Below are 14,700 nucleotides of genomic sequence, written 5' to 3'. Positions count from 1 at the left end.
TATTAACACATTGTTAGTATTAACACATTGTTATCACTAAATAGCTGATTTAGCTGACATAAAGAACTCTTTAGACTGCTATCGAAACATAATCGTTAGTTCAGGGAGTGTCACCAAATACGGGTGAGAGGATAAATGTACTTCAAATGGCGAGGAAATGTCGATTTTTTCCCTTAATCAGATTAAAGCAGTATCAACATTTCTGACTTTAAATCTTGAGAACTCAAATATTACGCATGAGAATGTTATATGATAATTCTTACATTTGTATGACGGTAAGGATTGATCTTATTTTCCATGTGGTATTTAATTTTGACCTACTTTTGCTAACCTGATGTTCCTGTTGTTTTACTGTTTTTATTAAAATTGTCGTTATAATTTCATTTTTGTATATTGATAACCACTGCTCTGTCTGCTGTCAGTAAAATGTGACTAGGCGGTTTATATGCCATTTGGTGTCTTTGCCAGTATGCAGTATAAATTTCTTTCAAGGATTTCCATCACAATTATACCATTTAAGCATTAAGCTATCTTCTCTTCTTATGAAATCTATGGTCTATATAAGATACCAGAGCTTTTCAGAAAGTCTTAATAATCCGTAGCGCGTATTACGAGATCGCTATAAAGACAATAGATTCCATAGAGATGTAGTTTAATGCTTGCGTTTCCATTATTTACTCATTTTGAGGGTCTCTGCATTAAAATTATTTACGTTAGAGCATGCAAACCGTTTATCATCTTCGATATACTCTACATTTTGACGGTAATCAATTTAGGTTACCATGTTATCTTTAATGACGTCATAATGGTCATGTTTTCGGTGTCAGTTACACCTTCATAGACTTCATTTTGGTTTATATCGTAAAAGTTGCGCGTGGATGTAAATTTAGTCTCCTAAGCACATAAAGCACACACGAACGTGTCTTTTACAACATTATCTAACACCACTGTTTCTCTTTACAAAGCTCCATTTGACAATACTACGTTTACAACCAAATAAAATTTAAAAAAAATATTCGATGGCAATATAGTGCTGGGTGTCTTTTTATGTAATAGGATTTCGAACAAGTGTTTGCAGTATATAACAAAACACTCATAATCGAGCTGCAAATACTTGTACATCTCAATAAAAATTTTGATTGACTTTGTATTGTCTTTAAAATGTCAAATGCTTGTGTCAGCAAATGCAATACGTCCTAACATCTGTGTATTGGTTTTTTTTATACAAAACACTTAGACTTTTATTCTGATTCTAAATAATTAATTTGGAACCGACTTCAACAACAAACTAGCAACTTGTCGTCGCCGTGTGACAACAGAGGACTACTTTCAATGATAACTTTGATAACCTCGCATTCGAGGACGAAGGCCCATTTTTAAATGTCACGATCACAATTTTGATTTTAATTGTAATCATTTTGTCCCTGACCTATTTTCTAACATTTGCAATCGGCCTTGGTTTGAATTATTTAACTCTTAAAGCAGATTGAAGTTAGAAATACACTATATCCTTGAAGTAATTTCTTAGATTGACACCACTGATTTTCTAATAGAGGTTTCAACGTACACCAATAAACAATTTATTTGACTGCGTTAAGAGAGAGAATTCTGCATTTTCACTCATAGAAGTATGTAACTACTTTTTAAACTGAGATAATAATACCACTCATTTATTGACTCAAATGTAAAACATGTAAGGCCAGAAAAAAAAAATATATATATGTCTGTTTAGGGTTACACTGGCAACAAAACAGGGTCTGTGGGTCGGGCTTTTGTTTTAGTGTCTTTCACTCTAAAATAATGGACGGAACCGGAGTCTGAGATCGAAATCTCGACTTTTAATTTTTGTTCGTAGAAAATTTGAAACAAAATTAGGGTCGGGGGTAAAGAATTAGAATCGGTCGAGTACCCCTAAAGAGATATTTTGACCTAATATACAAATAACACCAGAAGTTAAATGTGCCATTACCGTTTTTTCAATGATAATTTGAATTGTTTTTCTTAAATCCTTTCAAGACACGGACAGACGTGAATGAAGCTTTAAAGTCATTAGTAATGATACATAATTAATGGTAAAATCATCATTTTCATAAGTATGTTTAGATGAAAGCTTATTTAAAGATGCTCCACCGCTGACGAATAGAATTTTTTTCACTATCAAAACCATGAGCAAACGATTTAGTATTTTTCTTCAGTTACAAAAGTTATTTACTTTACACCATTACCACCATTGAAAAGTTTGAGCTTCTAATTTTACATTAAGTTAAAAATATGAAGAAAGAATTAATTGCATCCCGAAAAAATTCCGTGTCACTATACCCTATATGGAATGAAATACTGATTGCGCATGCACCAAAGGCAAATGTGATTATTTTATTATAGTTTTTGTGTTAGTTAGACATACATATTTACGATTGAGTACCAATTATTGTTCAAATGATGAATGTCATTTATGCTCTGTCGGCGATGGAGCATCTTTAAGACGTCAATATAAAATTACTTATTACACTGTAAAACTGTAAAATGATATTGTGGATAACTACCCTGCTTCTTGTTATACAGTGTAATCAAATGTATTAATATCACAGAATAGACGGTGAAATTATCATGATACCATGGTTTCTTTTGTTCTTATTTGTTCCATATATGCCTTTAAGCAATTGTATTTCGTTAGATATCTATATTTAGACCAAAACAATGTAAAGGAGCATACAATGTGTTTGTTGTTATATAACTGGATCAACACATAACACTATATAGTTCAGACAGCGTCGTGATGCAATGGTATGGAAAACAGCTAGTATTGTTTGTATATAGTGTTAATGTGTCGTCATCGCTCCTTGATAATCAGGATTACATGTACATGCATGCGAAAATCGTTTCTGTTCTTGATAGTGACATAGCATACATGAGAGGTATCTGTCAAACAGCAAAGGTTATATGTAAACACTGGCATCCAACACAAAGCCGCAGCATGTACGATGTAGCGGGGAGGTATGATGCAGTACAACTATGACAGGTTGTCGCGCATTCCCATCGGGTCTAGATATAGCCCCCGGGTTTAGAACGCTATCGTCTTTCATGTAAATGTTACAATCCGCGAATATTACACAATGTACAGATTATAGGACAACACAGGCTTCGATGATCAAACACAATGTGTTCATACAAATGTCCAATGATTATGTCTCGATCAAAGACCGTAGAAGCCGATACGTCGGTTGGTACTTGGGTTATCATATATTTATAGTGATCGCTTTGAATGTTAAACCGACACATGCAGACGGGTATGGTACACAAATGTTAGCGTATGAATATGTAACCATCCTGTCGATGCAATAGTAACATAAAATTAACTTTACATTCTGTAAACTAATTCATTTCGCGTGCGATTTACTTTTGCTAATTTCTTGATCCAAGTAAATTCGCGAAAGTTTTTCTCCGTGAATTATTACCTACATCTATTACTTATTGATAGAAATTTCGATTCTATTTTTCTATTCGCGAATTTTGATCTTCGCGAATTTGTTTTGAAATGAAAATCGCGAAATTTAATACCCTCGAAAAAGACTTGTTTACAGTATTACAGACGGAGGCTGTTATTTACGTACTATCATGCACTGTTAGATAATAAAGCACTGTTTCACTATGTTCTGAAGAAAGGTATTTGAAATCCAAAAAGGATTAGAATGCCGCAATGATTCAAACTTGTATGTGAGGTAACCTATGCTTAGGAATTATACTCCATCAAAATTACCAACAACACCGTTTCCGACATTGACAAATGAGCCACTTACGAAGCGACGCTCGGTCATCAACATGGTATCTTCAAGTGACCACGTGAACCTAATCACCCTTCTGTGTATTCATACTCGCCAGTCACGTGACCAACTAACTTGCCTGTCTTTGCTCCATCACGTCATTTGTGCCGGTTGTAATATTGTTCTTTTGTTTATTTTTGGTTTGGAAGGCATAGATAACTCTAAGAACAGTAACTATAAAGAGATCATTAGCAGTTGCTCTTTTAATTTTTTTACCTTGTCCTGTTTTTAAAGTAACATCATCATAGTATTTGGCCCCACATGCCTATGGTTATTTCTGATACAACGAGACAACAAAAGTGGTACTATTTAATACATAATAAATGTCGTTAATTATCTTACCTTCATATCACGAAATGATTTCTTTCAATATAGCCGGCATTTTATTGTTTTGATAAATTTTACTGATTTGGTAGTTTTGTTAATCATACTGTCTCTCAGCGCCTTAAGGCTTTGTAACACTGTAACTCACTGTACGCTTCTCGGTGGTGCCAGTACCGTAACATAATTTCCATGCAATCAAGAAACTTATTACTTTGTATTATTGAATCAATTCGACACTTCCAATATCATCGACAACATTCAAACTGGCATTACGCATCATAGCAGCTTTTTTATGCTACGACTACATTTAATTACCTTTGCATGAACCCGTGATTATTGTAGACTCCCGGCAGCGTGTTGAATAAGTGTTGGAAAACGTACAATTTCAGTTTAGTAGCGTTGCATTGGCATGGATTAGGATGTTATTTATTTATATAGATAGAGATCAAACACAACAAAAAATATAAACATTATTGAAACGGATTGGCACGAATAATACCATTTCACGTCATATTCCCGGCCTAAATACCATCCAAACCACCCACACTTTCATACAAGTAAGCCAATCTAATAGAATGATTTTGATCTGATAACATGCGCACGTATTACACTAAAATTCATTATATCGTGTTATATTATTTGGTTGGAATTTTTTAATATTAAGCCCTGGATATACCATATAGAGTCCCCCCTGTAGTAGTTAACATAAAACAATTATCATAATTGATATAACATTGATTTTGCGAACATTTGGTATGATAATCTCCATTTCTCTACTTAGTCGCGAGGGTCTTTGGACATATCGAAGTCGACAGAATTAACATGGTTGTACAGCATATTAAAGAGAATTTTTTAAAGAGGTCATCGATTTTTTGCCATCAAAAATATTGAATTATCTTTATGCTCAATTTATAGATATAAAGTTGAAAAACTTTGTTAAATAAAAAAAACGTATCTGGAAAATCCGTCAAAGATGTCATTTTTTTCGTAAATTCAAATTTCAGTTTCAGACATATTAATGCCCTTTCATTTACTATCATCATCACATGCAAAAAAGGTATATACCGATACTGATTTGCCGAATCAGTTCAATTGACAAGCATTAACAAAACTCAAAACAATAATTTGAAACTTAGCTTGTTTACGAAATAAACTGATAATTAACAACATCTATATAACGATATAGATCCACGATAACTCCATAGATAAACAAATAGATAAACAAATTATTTTCCAATTTAAACACTTTAGGTAGATGGAAGGACCCCGATTCGTGTGATGTTTCAGAGTATTGTGTTTACCGCCGCAGACTATAGCCGTGTGGACAGCCCTGTTGATGTTTATTACCAGTGAAAGCTAATATAACACAAGCTCGACCGTAGTGACCAGCTGGTAGCAGCCTCGTGGAACCTTCAACACACGGCCAACGTCTCGCCAAATATCTGTCTATTCTGGGATCAACTTTCTTCTAATAAAACACGTGTTGTATTAGACTTCTCAGTGCGGACGCCATATTGACATTAGTGTTGTAAAAGCAAGGTCCGAGACACAAGATGGTGCCAATTAATAAATAATGGATTGTCACGTGGCATCAGCCTCGCACAGCACTCAGATAAGATTTATAGTGGAGAGGTATGGGGGCGCTGAGAAATGGGAAATCTGCAGTTGTACATCCGGGGATATTTGATGTGGGGTTGATACTGTAAACACACATAGCTTAGAAATAACCAAATCCTAGAACTAAACCTCGCGCCCGATATTTTCGGAGAAATTTGAAGTCGTTCACATACCTAATCATGCATACATATAATATCTTAGGGGTTGTTTTTTTCTCATGATATTCTGATTGCAGCATTGCTCCAATTGTATTTTAGGTATGTCAGCAATATAACAATTACTAAGAAAAAAAGTTTTGTTGAGAAAAATAGTTGCTCGTCTGATAGCTAAGCAATTAAATACCTCACTACCACACTGCAGTATAAAAAATGCAATGTTTCGATAAGCGGCTAATCTAACGAAGAACAAAAAATAACAAGGAACAATTTACACGGATAGAATACACAGAACAAATAATAGAAAAATATGCATTGTACAGTGTATATAATAATGCTACTGAATGTGGTTTTGATTAGTCAATCCACTCTACATTGTTTGCCTGGCTCGGTCACTACCCCGACATGGCATGCATTTACCGGCACTGCTAATTATGATCACTCCTCATAACCAACATGGCCATTGGTTGTGTCGGATTAATAGAATAAATAAATAACTTTCCGAATTTCCCATGGTTGTATATTAAGGAAATGTAGCCAGTGTGTCAAAACATCTTAAAGTACAAGTCACAGCAATATGATAACTCATGGTACTATTTGTTTTGCGGTGATCTGTGCTCAGAATATATGTTTTGTTTGGGAATACTTTGTTCCGTTGAAAGAGTTCACCGAGAGGATAAGTGAATACAATATTTATATCTTTGTTTTGAAAACAATGAAAAACGTACTGAATGATATTTTTTCATTACATTGTTGCCGTATCAATAATATTCTTCTCCTTTACTTGCCCATGTAAGAGTGTCTGATTCTTGTGCCATTGATTTTTGTATTTTGCTGATTGATATTGAGAAAGATCAAATTTTGATTTTGAGATAAATACTAGGATTTCATTTATAGTTAACTTCTTTTTTAAAGAGTCTGAAAGAAAATAAGTGATAAGGCATTATTACCCTAATGATGAACGTATCTGTCAACCTAAATGTAACATAAAAACAAGTCAGTGTCTCAAAGAAAAACTGTGACATCGGCCTTCAAGGTAGCACTGTTCAACAGTAACCAGTGCTTATGGAGTCACATTTGTGAAGGTAAACAATTAAAACACTTTGTTGTCACTCACGATACAAAAGATGTTTTCTCCATACAGATAATTCATGTTATGAATTTTAAGTAACTAATATCTTGCAAAGACAATGAAATTACAATAAATCTGTTGCAATAGTGTAAATACATCGAAAAGTAAACTAATTTTCCGTTCGCTCCTTTCACGAAATTAATTGTTTCGTACAATGTAATTGATTCAGTCGTTGTTTTTACGCTAGCAGCCTTCATCATGACTTTGTGTCCTTGACATTTACTGCCGACCCTGATAAATGGGTACTAGATGTTAATATCCAGTCGGTGAATCGCTTACATAGTCTTTGGCATATCAATACGCCGCACATGTAATTAGTTTTTGTTCTCCGAGGAATGTCCATTTTCCATCCTCCATTCATAGACCACAGCCTCACTGCACATGCTAGACATGCTTTTACATGTTTAAGTACAGCTGAATCCATCCACAAACACGTGAAACCCTTTCAACGTCTTAGTTTGAGTGACGGGCCGTGCTGTTGGCCTCTGGTCCATGTCGCTGCTTTTGAGTTAAGGGGGCGTATGTTCTAAAGTGAACGCAAAGTGTGCGTTTAGCATGTAATATCTTCTATGGAAGCATCGCGAATCAAACCTTTTTCCTAAGAATTTCAAAGCATTGTTTATTTCTTATCTGTTTTATTAAATGTGCTGTTTGTCAAAAATAAGATATTATTTTCTGCTAATTTGCTTAACTGAACAGTGCTCTCTATTTTCTTTCGCGACACTTTGAAGGAATTCATTTTATATTTTCTAATTTCGATAATGGCATACGTCATGCACCTGTGTCATGCTGTCATTTGGACCACCGTCATGGTACACAAGGCTGATATTATCAACAAGCACGTTGGTCATGGTCTAATGGGATTTAATTTCATTGGCGTGTTTCATTTTTACAGCATCACTTTATGGCATTTTGGAAACACGTGTTTATAAAATCTTTCACATTTTAGTATCCTGCTGAAGGAAGAGGCGCACTAACCGATGCTCTTGATAATGTTGCCCTGCAGGGAAGGCATCATTTATGCACCTGGTAACCTTTTGAATGATCATTAACGGCTACTGAAACTGAGATTTGATCATTTTGTTTACTTTAATGACATTCAGGGTTTGAGCGTTTACTTAAAGTAGTTTAGAAAGACCATGGGTTCTGTGCCCTAGCCGCTATCTAACCGATTTTAGTACAAAGCTTCTGTACCTGCATAGCGCACAACATGAAGCTGTTTTAGACCGATGATTTGTCGGATGTTAGTATCATATGCCCCGGTGAGATATTAAGTTGGCTGTTTTAGATAGAATATATATTTTAAGAGAGAAAGCACTATACAGGGAAAAGTTTTTGCTAGAAGGATGAAATGAATGCATTACATATTCCATCAAACAATGTACATATCAGTGTAACGTTAAAATTACTCTTCACGTAAATTATATGTTGTTATTTATGATAACGAGGAATCATTCATATTTGTCTGTATTTTTGAAAGATTTTCACATGTTAATTCATCAACACTTGTAAGTTTCAGCAGATTACTGAAGATAACACAAGGAAACAAATCCCTCCGTAATTGCACATATAACTTTTAACTCTTTACAGCTTCCATAGCTAATTTGCTGATGAAAACATCTCTATCGTGTGTTTTGTCGTTGTGTAGGCGGTACACAGTTAATTAACATTAATGCAGGCATTAAGCGTGCCTTCAGGGAGGAGGGGAGATCACAGGTGTTTTCGTCATGGGGATTTTGTAACTGCGTCCGTCACCCATTCCCCAAACTCCTACCAACTTCATGCCATGCTATCAGCAGGGGTTACACATCCAAAAACTCACTACTCTTACATTGTTTTATGCTGAGTGGTGTAAATGTATATGCTAACGGACTGTGACAGCCATTCCCCTAGGGAAGCGCTTAGTGCAAAGGTACCATGAGCAAACCGGGAAGTACTATTAGATAATGAAAAAATGAAATCCACTGAATTGATTTAAACAGATTTTCATAAACTGCAATATTGTCCGATTTAAGGAATCTGCTAATTCTTCGAGTTGGCAAACTTTCAAAACCTGCAAGATTACCTGATTTAAGGAATCTGCTAATTTTTCAAGTTGACTTTTCAAAAATAAAAACTTGAGTTTCGATATTGAGCTGAATTCAACTAATATCTTTAGTCGATTCTTATTTTTATTGCTACTTTTAAGGATTGTAATTTTGAGAAATGATTATGACAAACTTTTTAACCTGGCCTTATTTCAAAATAAATGGCATTCTGGATGTCCCCAACACACTGGAGTCATCGTTTTTGTAATCGGTGGGATTTTTATAGATTTATTATAATGGGTTTAATCATATGCAAAATACCAAATGAAATGATAATGAAAAAAAAAGTACCAATAATAAAACGAAGAAAAAAGGACTTTAACTGCAATTCAACAAAATTGCAACAAGTAAAAAAGAAAAATCTTTCTTATACCTACCCTTCCTTTCCTTGTTTCCAATATTGCCAAGTTCTAATGCGAAAAGTTTGCTTTATAATAACCCGTCCTGATATTTTCAACAGATTTTCATGATTTCCCTGGTGTAAAATTAAGCTTGTCCATACATTTTGATTTCATTATCCGCCCAGTTTACCTACCCATATTCATCTCTAGTTGTAGCCGATTTATGTCCACGTAGGGTTAAATTTAAATAGGTCATGATTCTTTGGGTAAAAAAATAAGGTAGCTGTCTTCGGAGTAGAACTTTAAAAGTGATGTGAATAGATTGCAGTTCAAACGAGAAATTGTCATACTATTTCGAAAAATCAAACGCAAGACAGTATCAAAATTAGTATTTGAGGAATTGGTTTTTTACGTGCGGATTGCTTCTTGAGTCAAAACTACAAAAAAATGCAAGATATATAGAAACGGTCTCGGAGACCTGACTATAATGGTTAGCATTACTCTCATTCAACAACAAAGGTATGCCAATAAATTGTTCCGTCTTAGAAACGAAAAAAAAATATCAGATTGGTTGTTCATTAGATCTTTTTACTTGTACTTTATCCAGGGATATTTTTCTTCCTGGCTTTGCTCTCCGATCCTCTATCGTTAGGAGTACATTGTTTCTCTTTCTAGTTTGAGACTATATTTCATGACTTCCCCTATTTATTTCTAAAAATGAGTTCTATAATTCGGTAGTTGATGTACTTTTCAGAAGCTTACTCCCTTCTTTCGTTTCTTTGTACAGCAGAAACGGCAACGCCAGGGGAATTTGGCCTGGAATTGAAAAGGTTTAAATACAATGTATAGGACTTATGGCAAATATCATATAAATGTATCGAATCGAGCGTGTGTTTATGGCTAAAAGCACGCACACACCATTCAATGCATTGTACGTTAGTCTTGAGGGATCTTTTTTAATATTGATCTAAATTCATGGATTGTTTTTTCCCCTTTTTTCCTAACGTATAAGCAATGATATAATTATGCACTATCATTGATAAAGCGATATTGTACCAAACGAAATTCCCAAATCAGTTGGCTCTGTCTTTGAATATTTGTTTCAGTCCAAACAAGGATATAGTATTTCAGTAACGTCAAAACATTTCCATTATCCAAGAGAAAAGTATGGATCATATTTGATTCCATGATATTTTTGTTTAAGTCATATGTGTTGTGACAGGACATAAATATCATTAAACGAAGCTGGTAAATAAATAATGCGAATTGACGACCCTCCCCTCTGAGCGTGTTGCATCGGTTTTGTTCGACCAAAACAGCTCGCATCTAATCAAATTAGTAATAAATATAAATAGATAGTCTGATCCGTTTTGATGATTATTAATAATAGCTGAAGTTACATCATCTACACAATGCACTGTGATATGGTATTTCGTCAGGGTATAGTATGCAGCGTATCTCAATGAATTATCTTTCAATGTTCGTGTTACTAATTGTGTCATGAAAACACCTATGTCACCATGGTAGCACAAAAGACTATTTTTGTAATTATTTATAACGTTTGATATTATCCATTTCATTTTGCATTTTGGTAGACGCCATTCATATTCTGTCTCAACGTATAATCAGATATATCGTAAAAACAAGTCCAATAAAAATATCTACAACATAGCATACTGTACCGAATGATCTGAAATATTACCCCGGCGTCTGAGACACCTAAGGTGATATTAAAACCTTATCTTATGGAACTCTGGTTTTTCCTTACATATAAACGATCCATTACTTTCAGCGGTAACATAAACTCAAGAAAATATTAATATTGCCATTTAATTACTAGTAGTAGACACTTTTGTATACTCTTCAGGGGGTTGCGCGACGTGCCATATTCAATGTTGCAAAAGGTCCAAAATCATATGGAGCATATATTTTCAATCTTTCACATTTTACATTTTGGCGAAGGTTTTACAAATGTAGGAAAGTATCAGAAGAGCTTTTATGAAACTTTAACTAAATGTTTATATCCTAGGTTTGTTTCTGTGATGTGGCATTTTATCTTTCCAATGGTGCCGGTGTAAGTTGTAGGTTGAACTGTAATTTGACATTTTGATATCTGAAACTGTGCTATATATTTACATCCTAGATAATTTTCATTAGTCCCAAAATGAAAGTATATGCCCTTCCTATCATACTGTACCGTTTCAGTTGGGGATGTCTCAACGGTATTTTCGTATTATGTCTCTGGACATTAATCAAAATGAAAAAAAAAAATTCCTTTGATACGATAACGCCTCTCGGTTTATATCTCTGGATATTGATTTATTTTCAAAGAACACTTGAAGTTCGACACACCAAACTGCTTATGATGACGTATCTAACTTATTTACTAAAACATGCTTTAACGATGAGACAATTACTTAAAAATTGGTTTTACCATTTTACAATTTAAAAAAAAAAAAAAAAAAAAAAAAACTGACGAGTAATAGCAAAATGTATGCTCCTTTTTACAAGAATTTTACACAGACAAGTAGTTATTGTTTTTGTATTCAGTAGACATATACAGAATACGATCAAACGCGGACTTTTGTTCCAATGAAATATATAGTTAATGTTCCGTCGACAATGGAGCATCTTATAATCATTGGCTGTATTAATTGACATGTAAATCACTAACAAGTTTTGTTTTGTATTTTTCAGGTAACGACAGAGTGGCTACAGTGCCTCGGTTTAAATTTGTAAACACAAATTTAACATACGTGCAGGGAGAGATGGCCATACTGAAATGTGCAGTAGAAAATTTGGGCACAAAATCAGTAAGTAAAAATACAAAACAGTTTTTCATTTGCCTGTAAGATTAAATGGCGCTGCATTTAGGGCGATGGAATTCCATCTGCTACTGCTATTGCATGGTCGTTAAATGCAACTAACTTTATGATTGTATCCTTTTCTCCTTTTCATACATGTAGCTGAGTTGCTTTTGCCTCAATGTTTGACATTCCGTTAAGTGCTTAACCATGTGAAGAAGGCTCTGAGTTATATTCCTTAAAGCAATAGTTTCTACTCCTCCTAAACGCTCAGCATATAAAAAGAGACTTTAATGGCCTATTTCCTCGTTGTAAGTATCATGTAACCCAAGGATGAGATGTGCTTATTGGTCGGTGTCTCATATAGCATAATTCATCTAAACACCAAAACCCCCAAAAATATAATTTTAGAAAGAATATGTTTTACCCTTATTTCAAAGGTGACTGCAATCTCGACTGTCGTCATTAAAAAAGGTAAAAGGTATACGTGTTTCCGATTTCTATCGTCGTTTTGACTTAGTTTTTACCGGAAATGAGTGAACCACACCAATAAACCCGTTTACATTAGAAATATAATAACTTTTTTTGATATTTTTTATCGGCTATTTCAAGTCAAATTATGCAGTTAATCATACATTTAGGTATATCAAATCACACGTCGACATAGAACACATAACCCTATCGCATACCTCCTAAAAACACCTAAGTATTCCGTAATATTTTGAGTATGATTGCGGAAAAATGCAATACAACTTGAAAGATATTTAAGCAACAAACTTGATATGATTTTTCAAAACTGATAACTGAACATTAGGCGCAATCAAGTTACATCATGTTTATGAAAAACGCATGACGGTATTTGCTTTCCATCTTCTCCTTTTTATTAAATCACCCCACTTAAAATTTCCACTGGTTGTTTAATTATATCATGACATAGAATAGTTTGCTTTCACTTATGTTTTCACATTCATTCCCTAATTCATATTGCGCTTGATCTAACTCGACCTATACAGTATCATTATTTCGGAAAACAATAAAAGTCAAAGGATAACAAAAGACCCATTTTACGCACTGTGTTCATGTTTGATTAGCTTTTGTTGTTTCGCCCCTTTCTCTATCTAAACAGCGTGGTGGAAGGAATATATATATATCATGACATTTGTACATAGAACAGCTGCAGCTATGTCGATAGATCTATAATTCACCATTGACCTTCTTTCCGAATTTGCGGACGACCACGTGCTTAACAGAGGGTTAGTGAGTAGATAGGTATATGCACATATCAGAGGTAGTAGGTTTCGATTTTCCGTAGATTCACCTGCAAACGACACGGTTAGTATGTCAGTTGGAAGTGCTTTTGTTGTGGGAATAGCACGTGTTGTACTGTAAAAAGTCAATAAATGTTATTCCCCTCCATGTGGTATGTGTTATTTGATTGCATACAAGCATTCATTATGACACTTGTGAAGTGCAATTCTCCAAGCATGGGATATAACCTGTGTTCCTCTAATTCCTTCCAGGTCATACAGCCCGTGTATTTGATACAGCAGAGTTGAGAATGCACACCTGTTCTGAGTGTTCTAAGCGAAAACATCATATTGTACTTCCGATAAACTGTGAAGAGATTTATTATGAGAGTACACTAGTATTTGAGTTATACCTAAAAAAACATAAAACTCGATGTGTTCCTACTTTTAATTCCATCAAAACCCGAGAAATTCCAAATATTTTGAAGGACTATTTTTCTATGAAATCATTTCGCCGTTGTTACGGCCAATCAAAGGCGGCGCGTCATCTTTTACGCTTTGAGATGATAACATATGTTAGCAAATGAAATTCCACGTTACATACAAAATTGAATAATAATAAAATGAAGCAAAAAAGTTTCTGAATTCCTTGCATTCGGTTATAGTTTTTTTCCGCTTTTCCTCCTCAATGTCAGGTTACCGAAAAAAACAAGAGGTCCCGTAAGCCTTAGCAGTCATTCATGTTCTGAAATAGCAACGACAGTACGTAATTTCTCTCAATGTCAAATGACATTGCTGTCGGTCTCAGATGACCTACAGATGCATGGCATTGTTAAATGACTAAAAATATGTTAGAGTAATTAAGTCCCCTATAACACTGCTTGGGAAATTCAAACATGACATTACTGTAAACACAGATGTTTTCGCGTAGGAATATTTTCACTAGCTTTAAGACTGTACTGGGACTCAGTCAGTAGTCGTGACTGAACAGTAGTTGTGGTTGTGTGTATATTCTACTGTGCGTCCAGATTTTCAAATGTCTAGAGCTGTTGGCGAATGCTTTACGATGGTGTTGTTTTGTTTATTTGAAAATAATATGTTTCGTGAGATGCAAACAATGATCTTTTTTTTCTAAATCACGACTACTGTTCCTTCACGACTACTGGTACGGT

At 34.5% G+C, this 14,700-nt stretch overlaps 1 protein-coding gene across 2 annotated transcripts in view; it reads left to right on the top strand.

The window, feature by feature from the left end:
* LOC138333584 (zwei Ig domain protein zig-8-like) overlaps positions 1-14,700 on the top strand; it is a 117,536-nt gene that overhangs the window by 83,625 nt on the left and 19,211 nt on the right. For both annotated transcript variants that reach the window (XM_069282047.1, XM_069282048.1), the window contains exon 2: positions 12,175-12,290. In XM_069282047.1, coding sequence (XP_069138148.1) covers positions 12,175-12,290 — 116 coding nt within the window. The remainder of the gene's footprint in view (positions 1-12,174; positions 12,291-14,700) is intronic.

This window comes from Argopecten irradians, chromosome 10 (genome assembly GCF_041381155.1).
Source record: "Argopecten irradians isolate NY chromosome 10, Ai_NY, whole genome shotgun sequence".
Lineage (NCBI taxonomy): Eukaryota > Metazoa > Mollusca > Bivalvia > Pectinida > Pectinidae > Argopecten > Argopecten irradians.
This window is presented reverse-complemented; position numbering and strand designations above follow the sequence as displayed.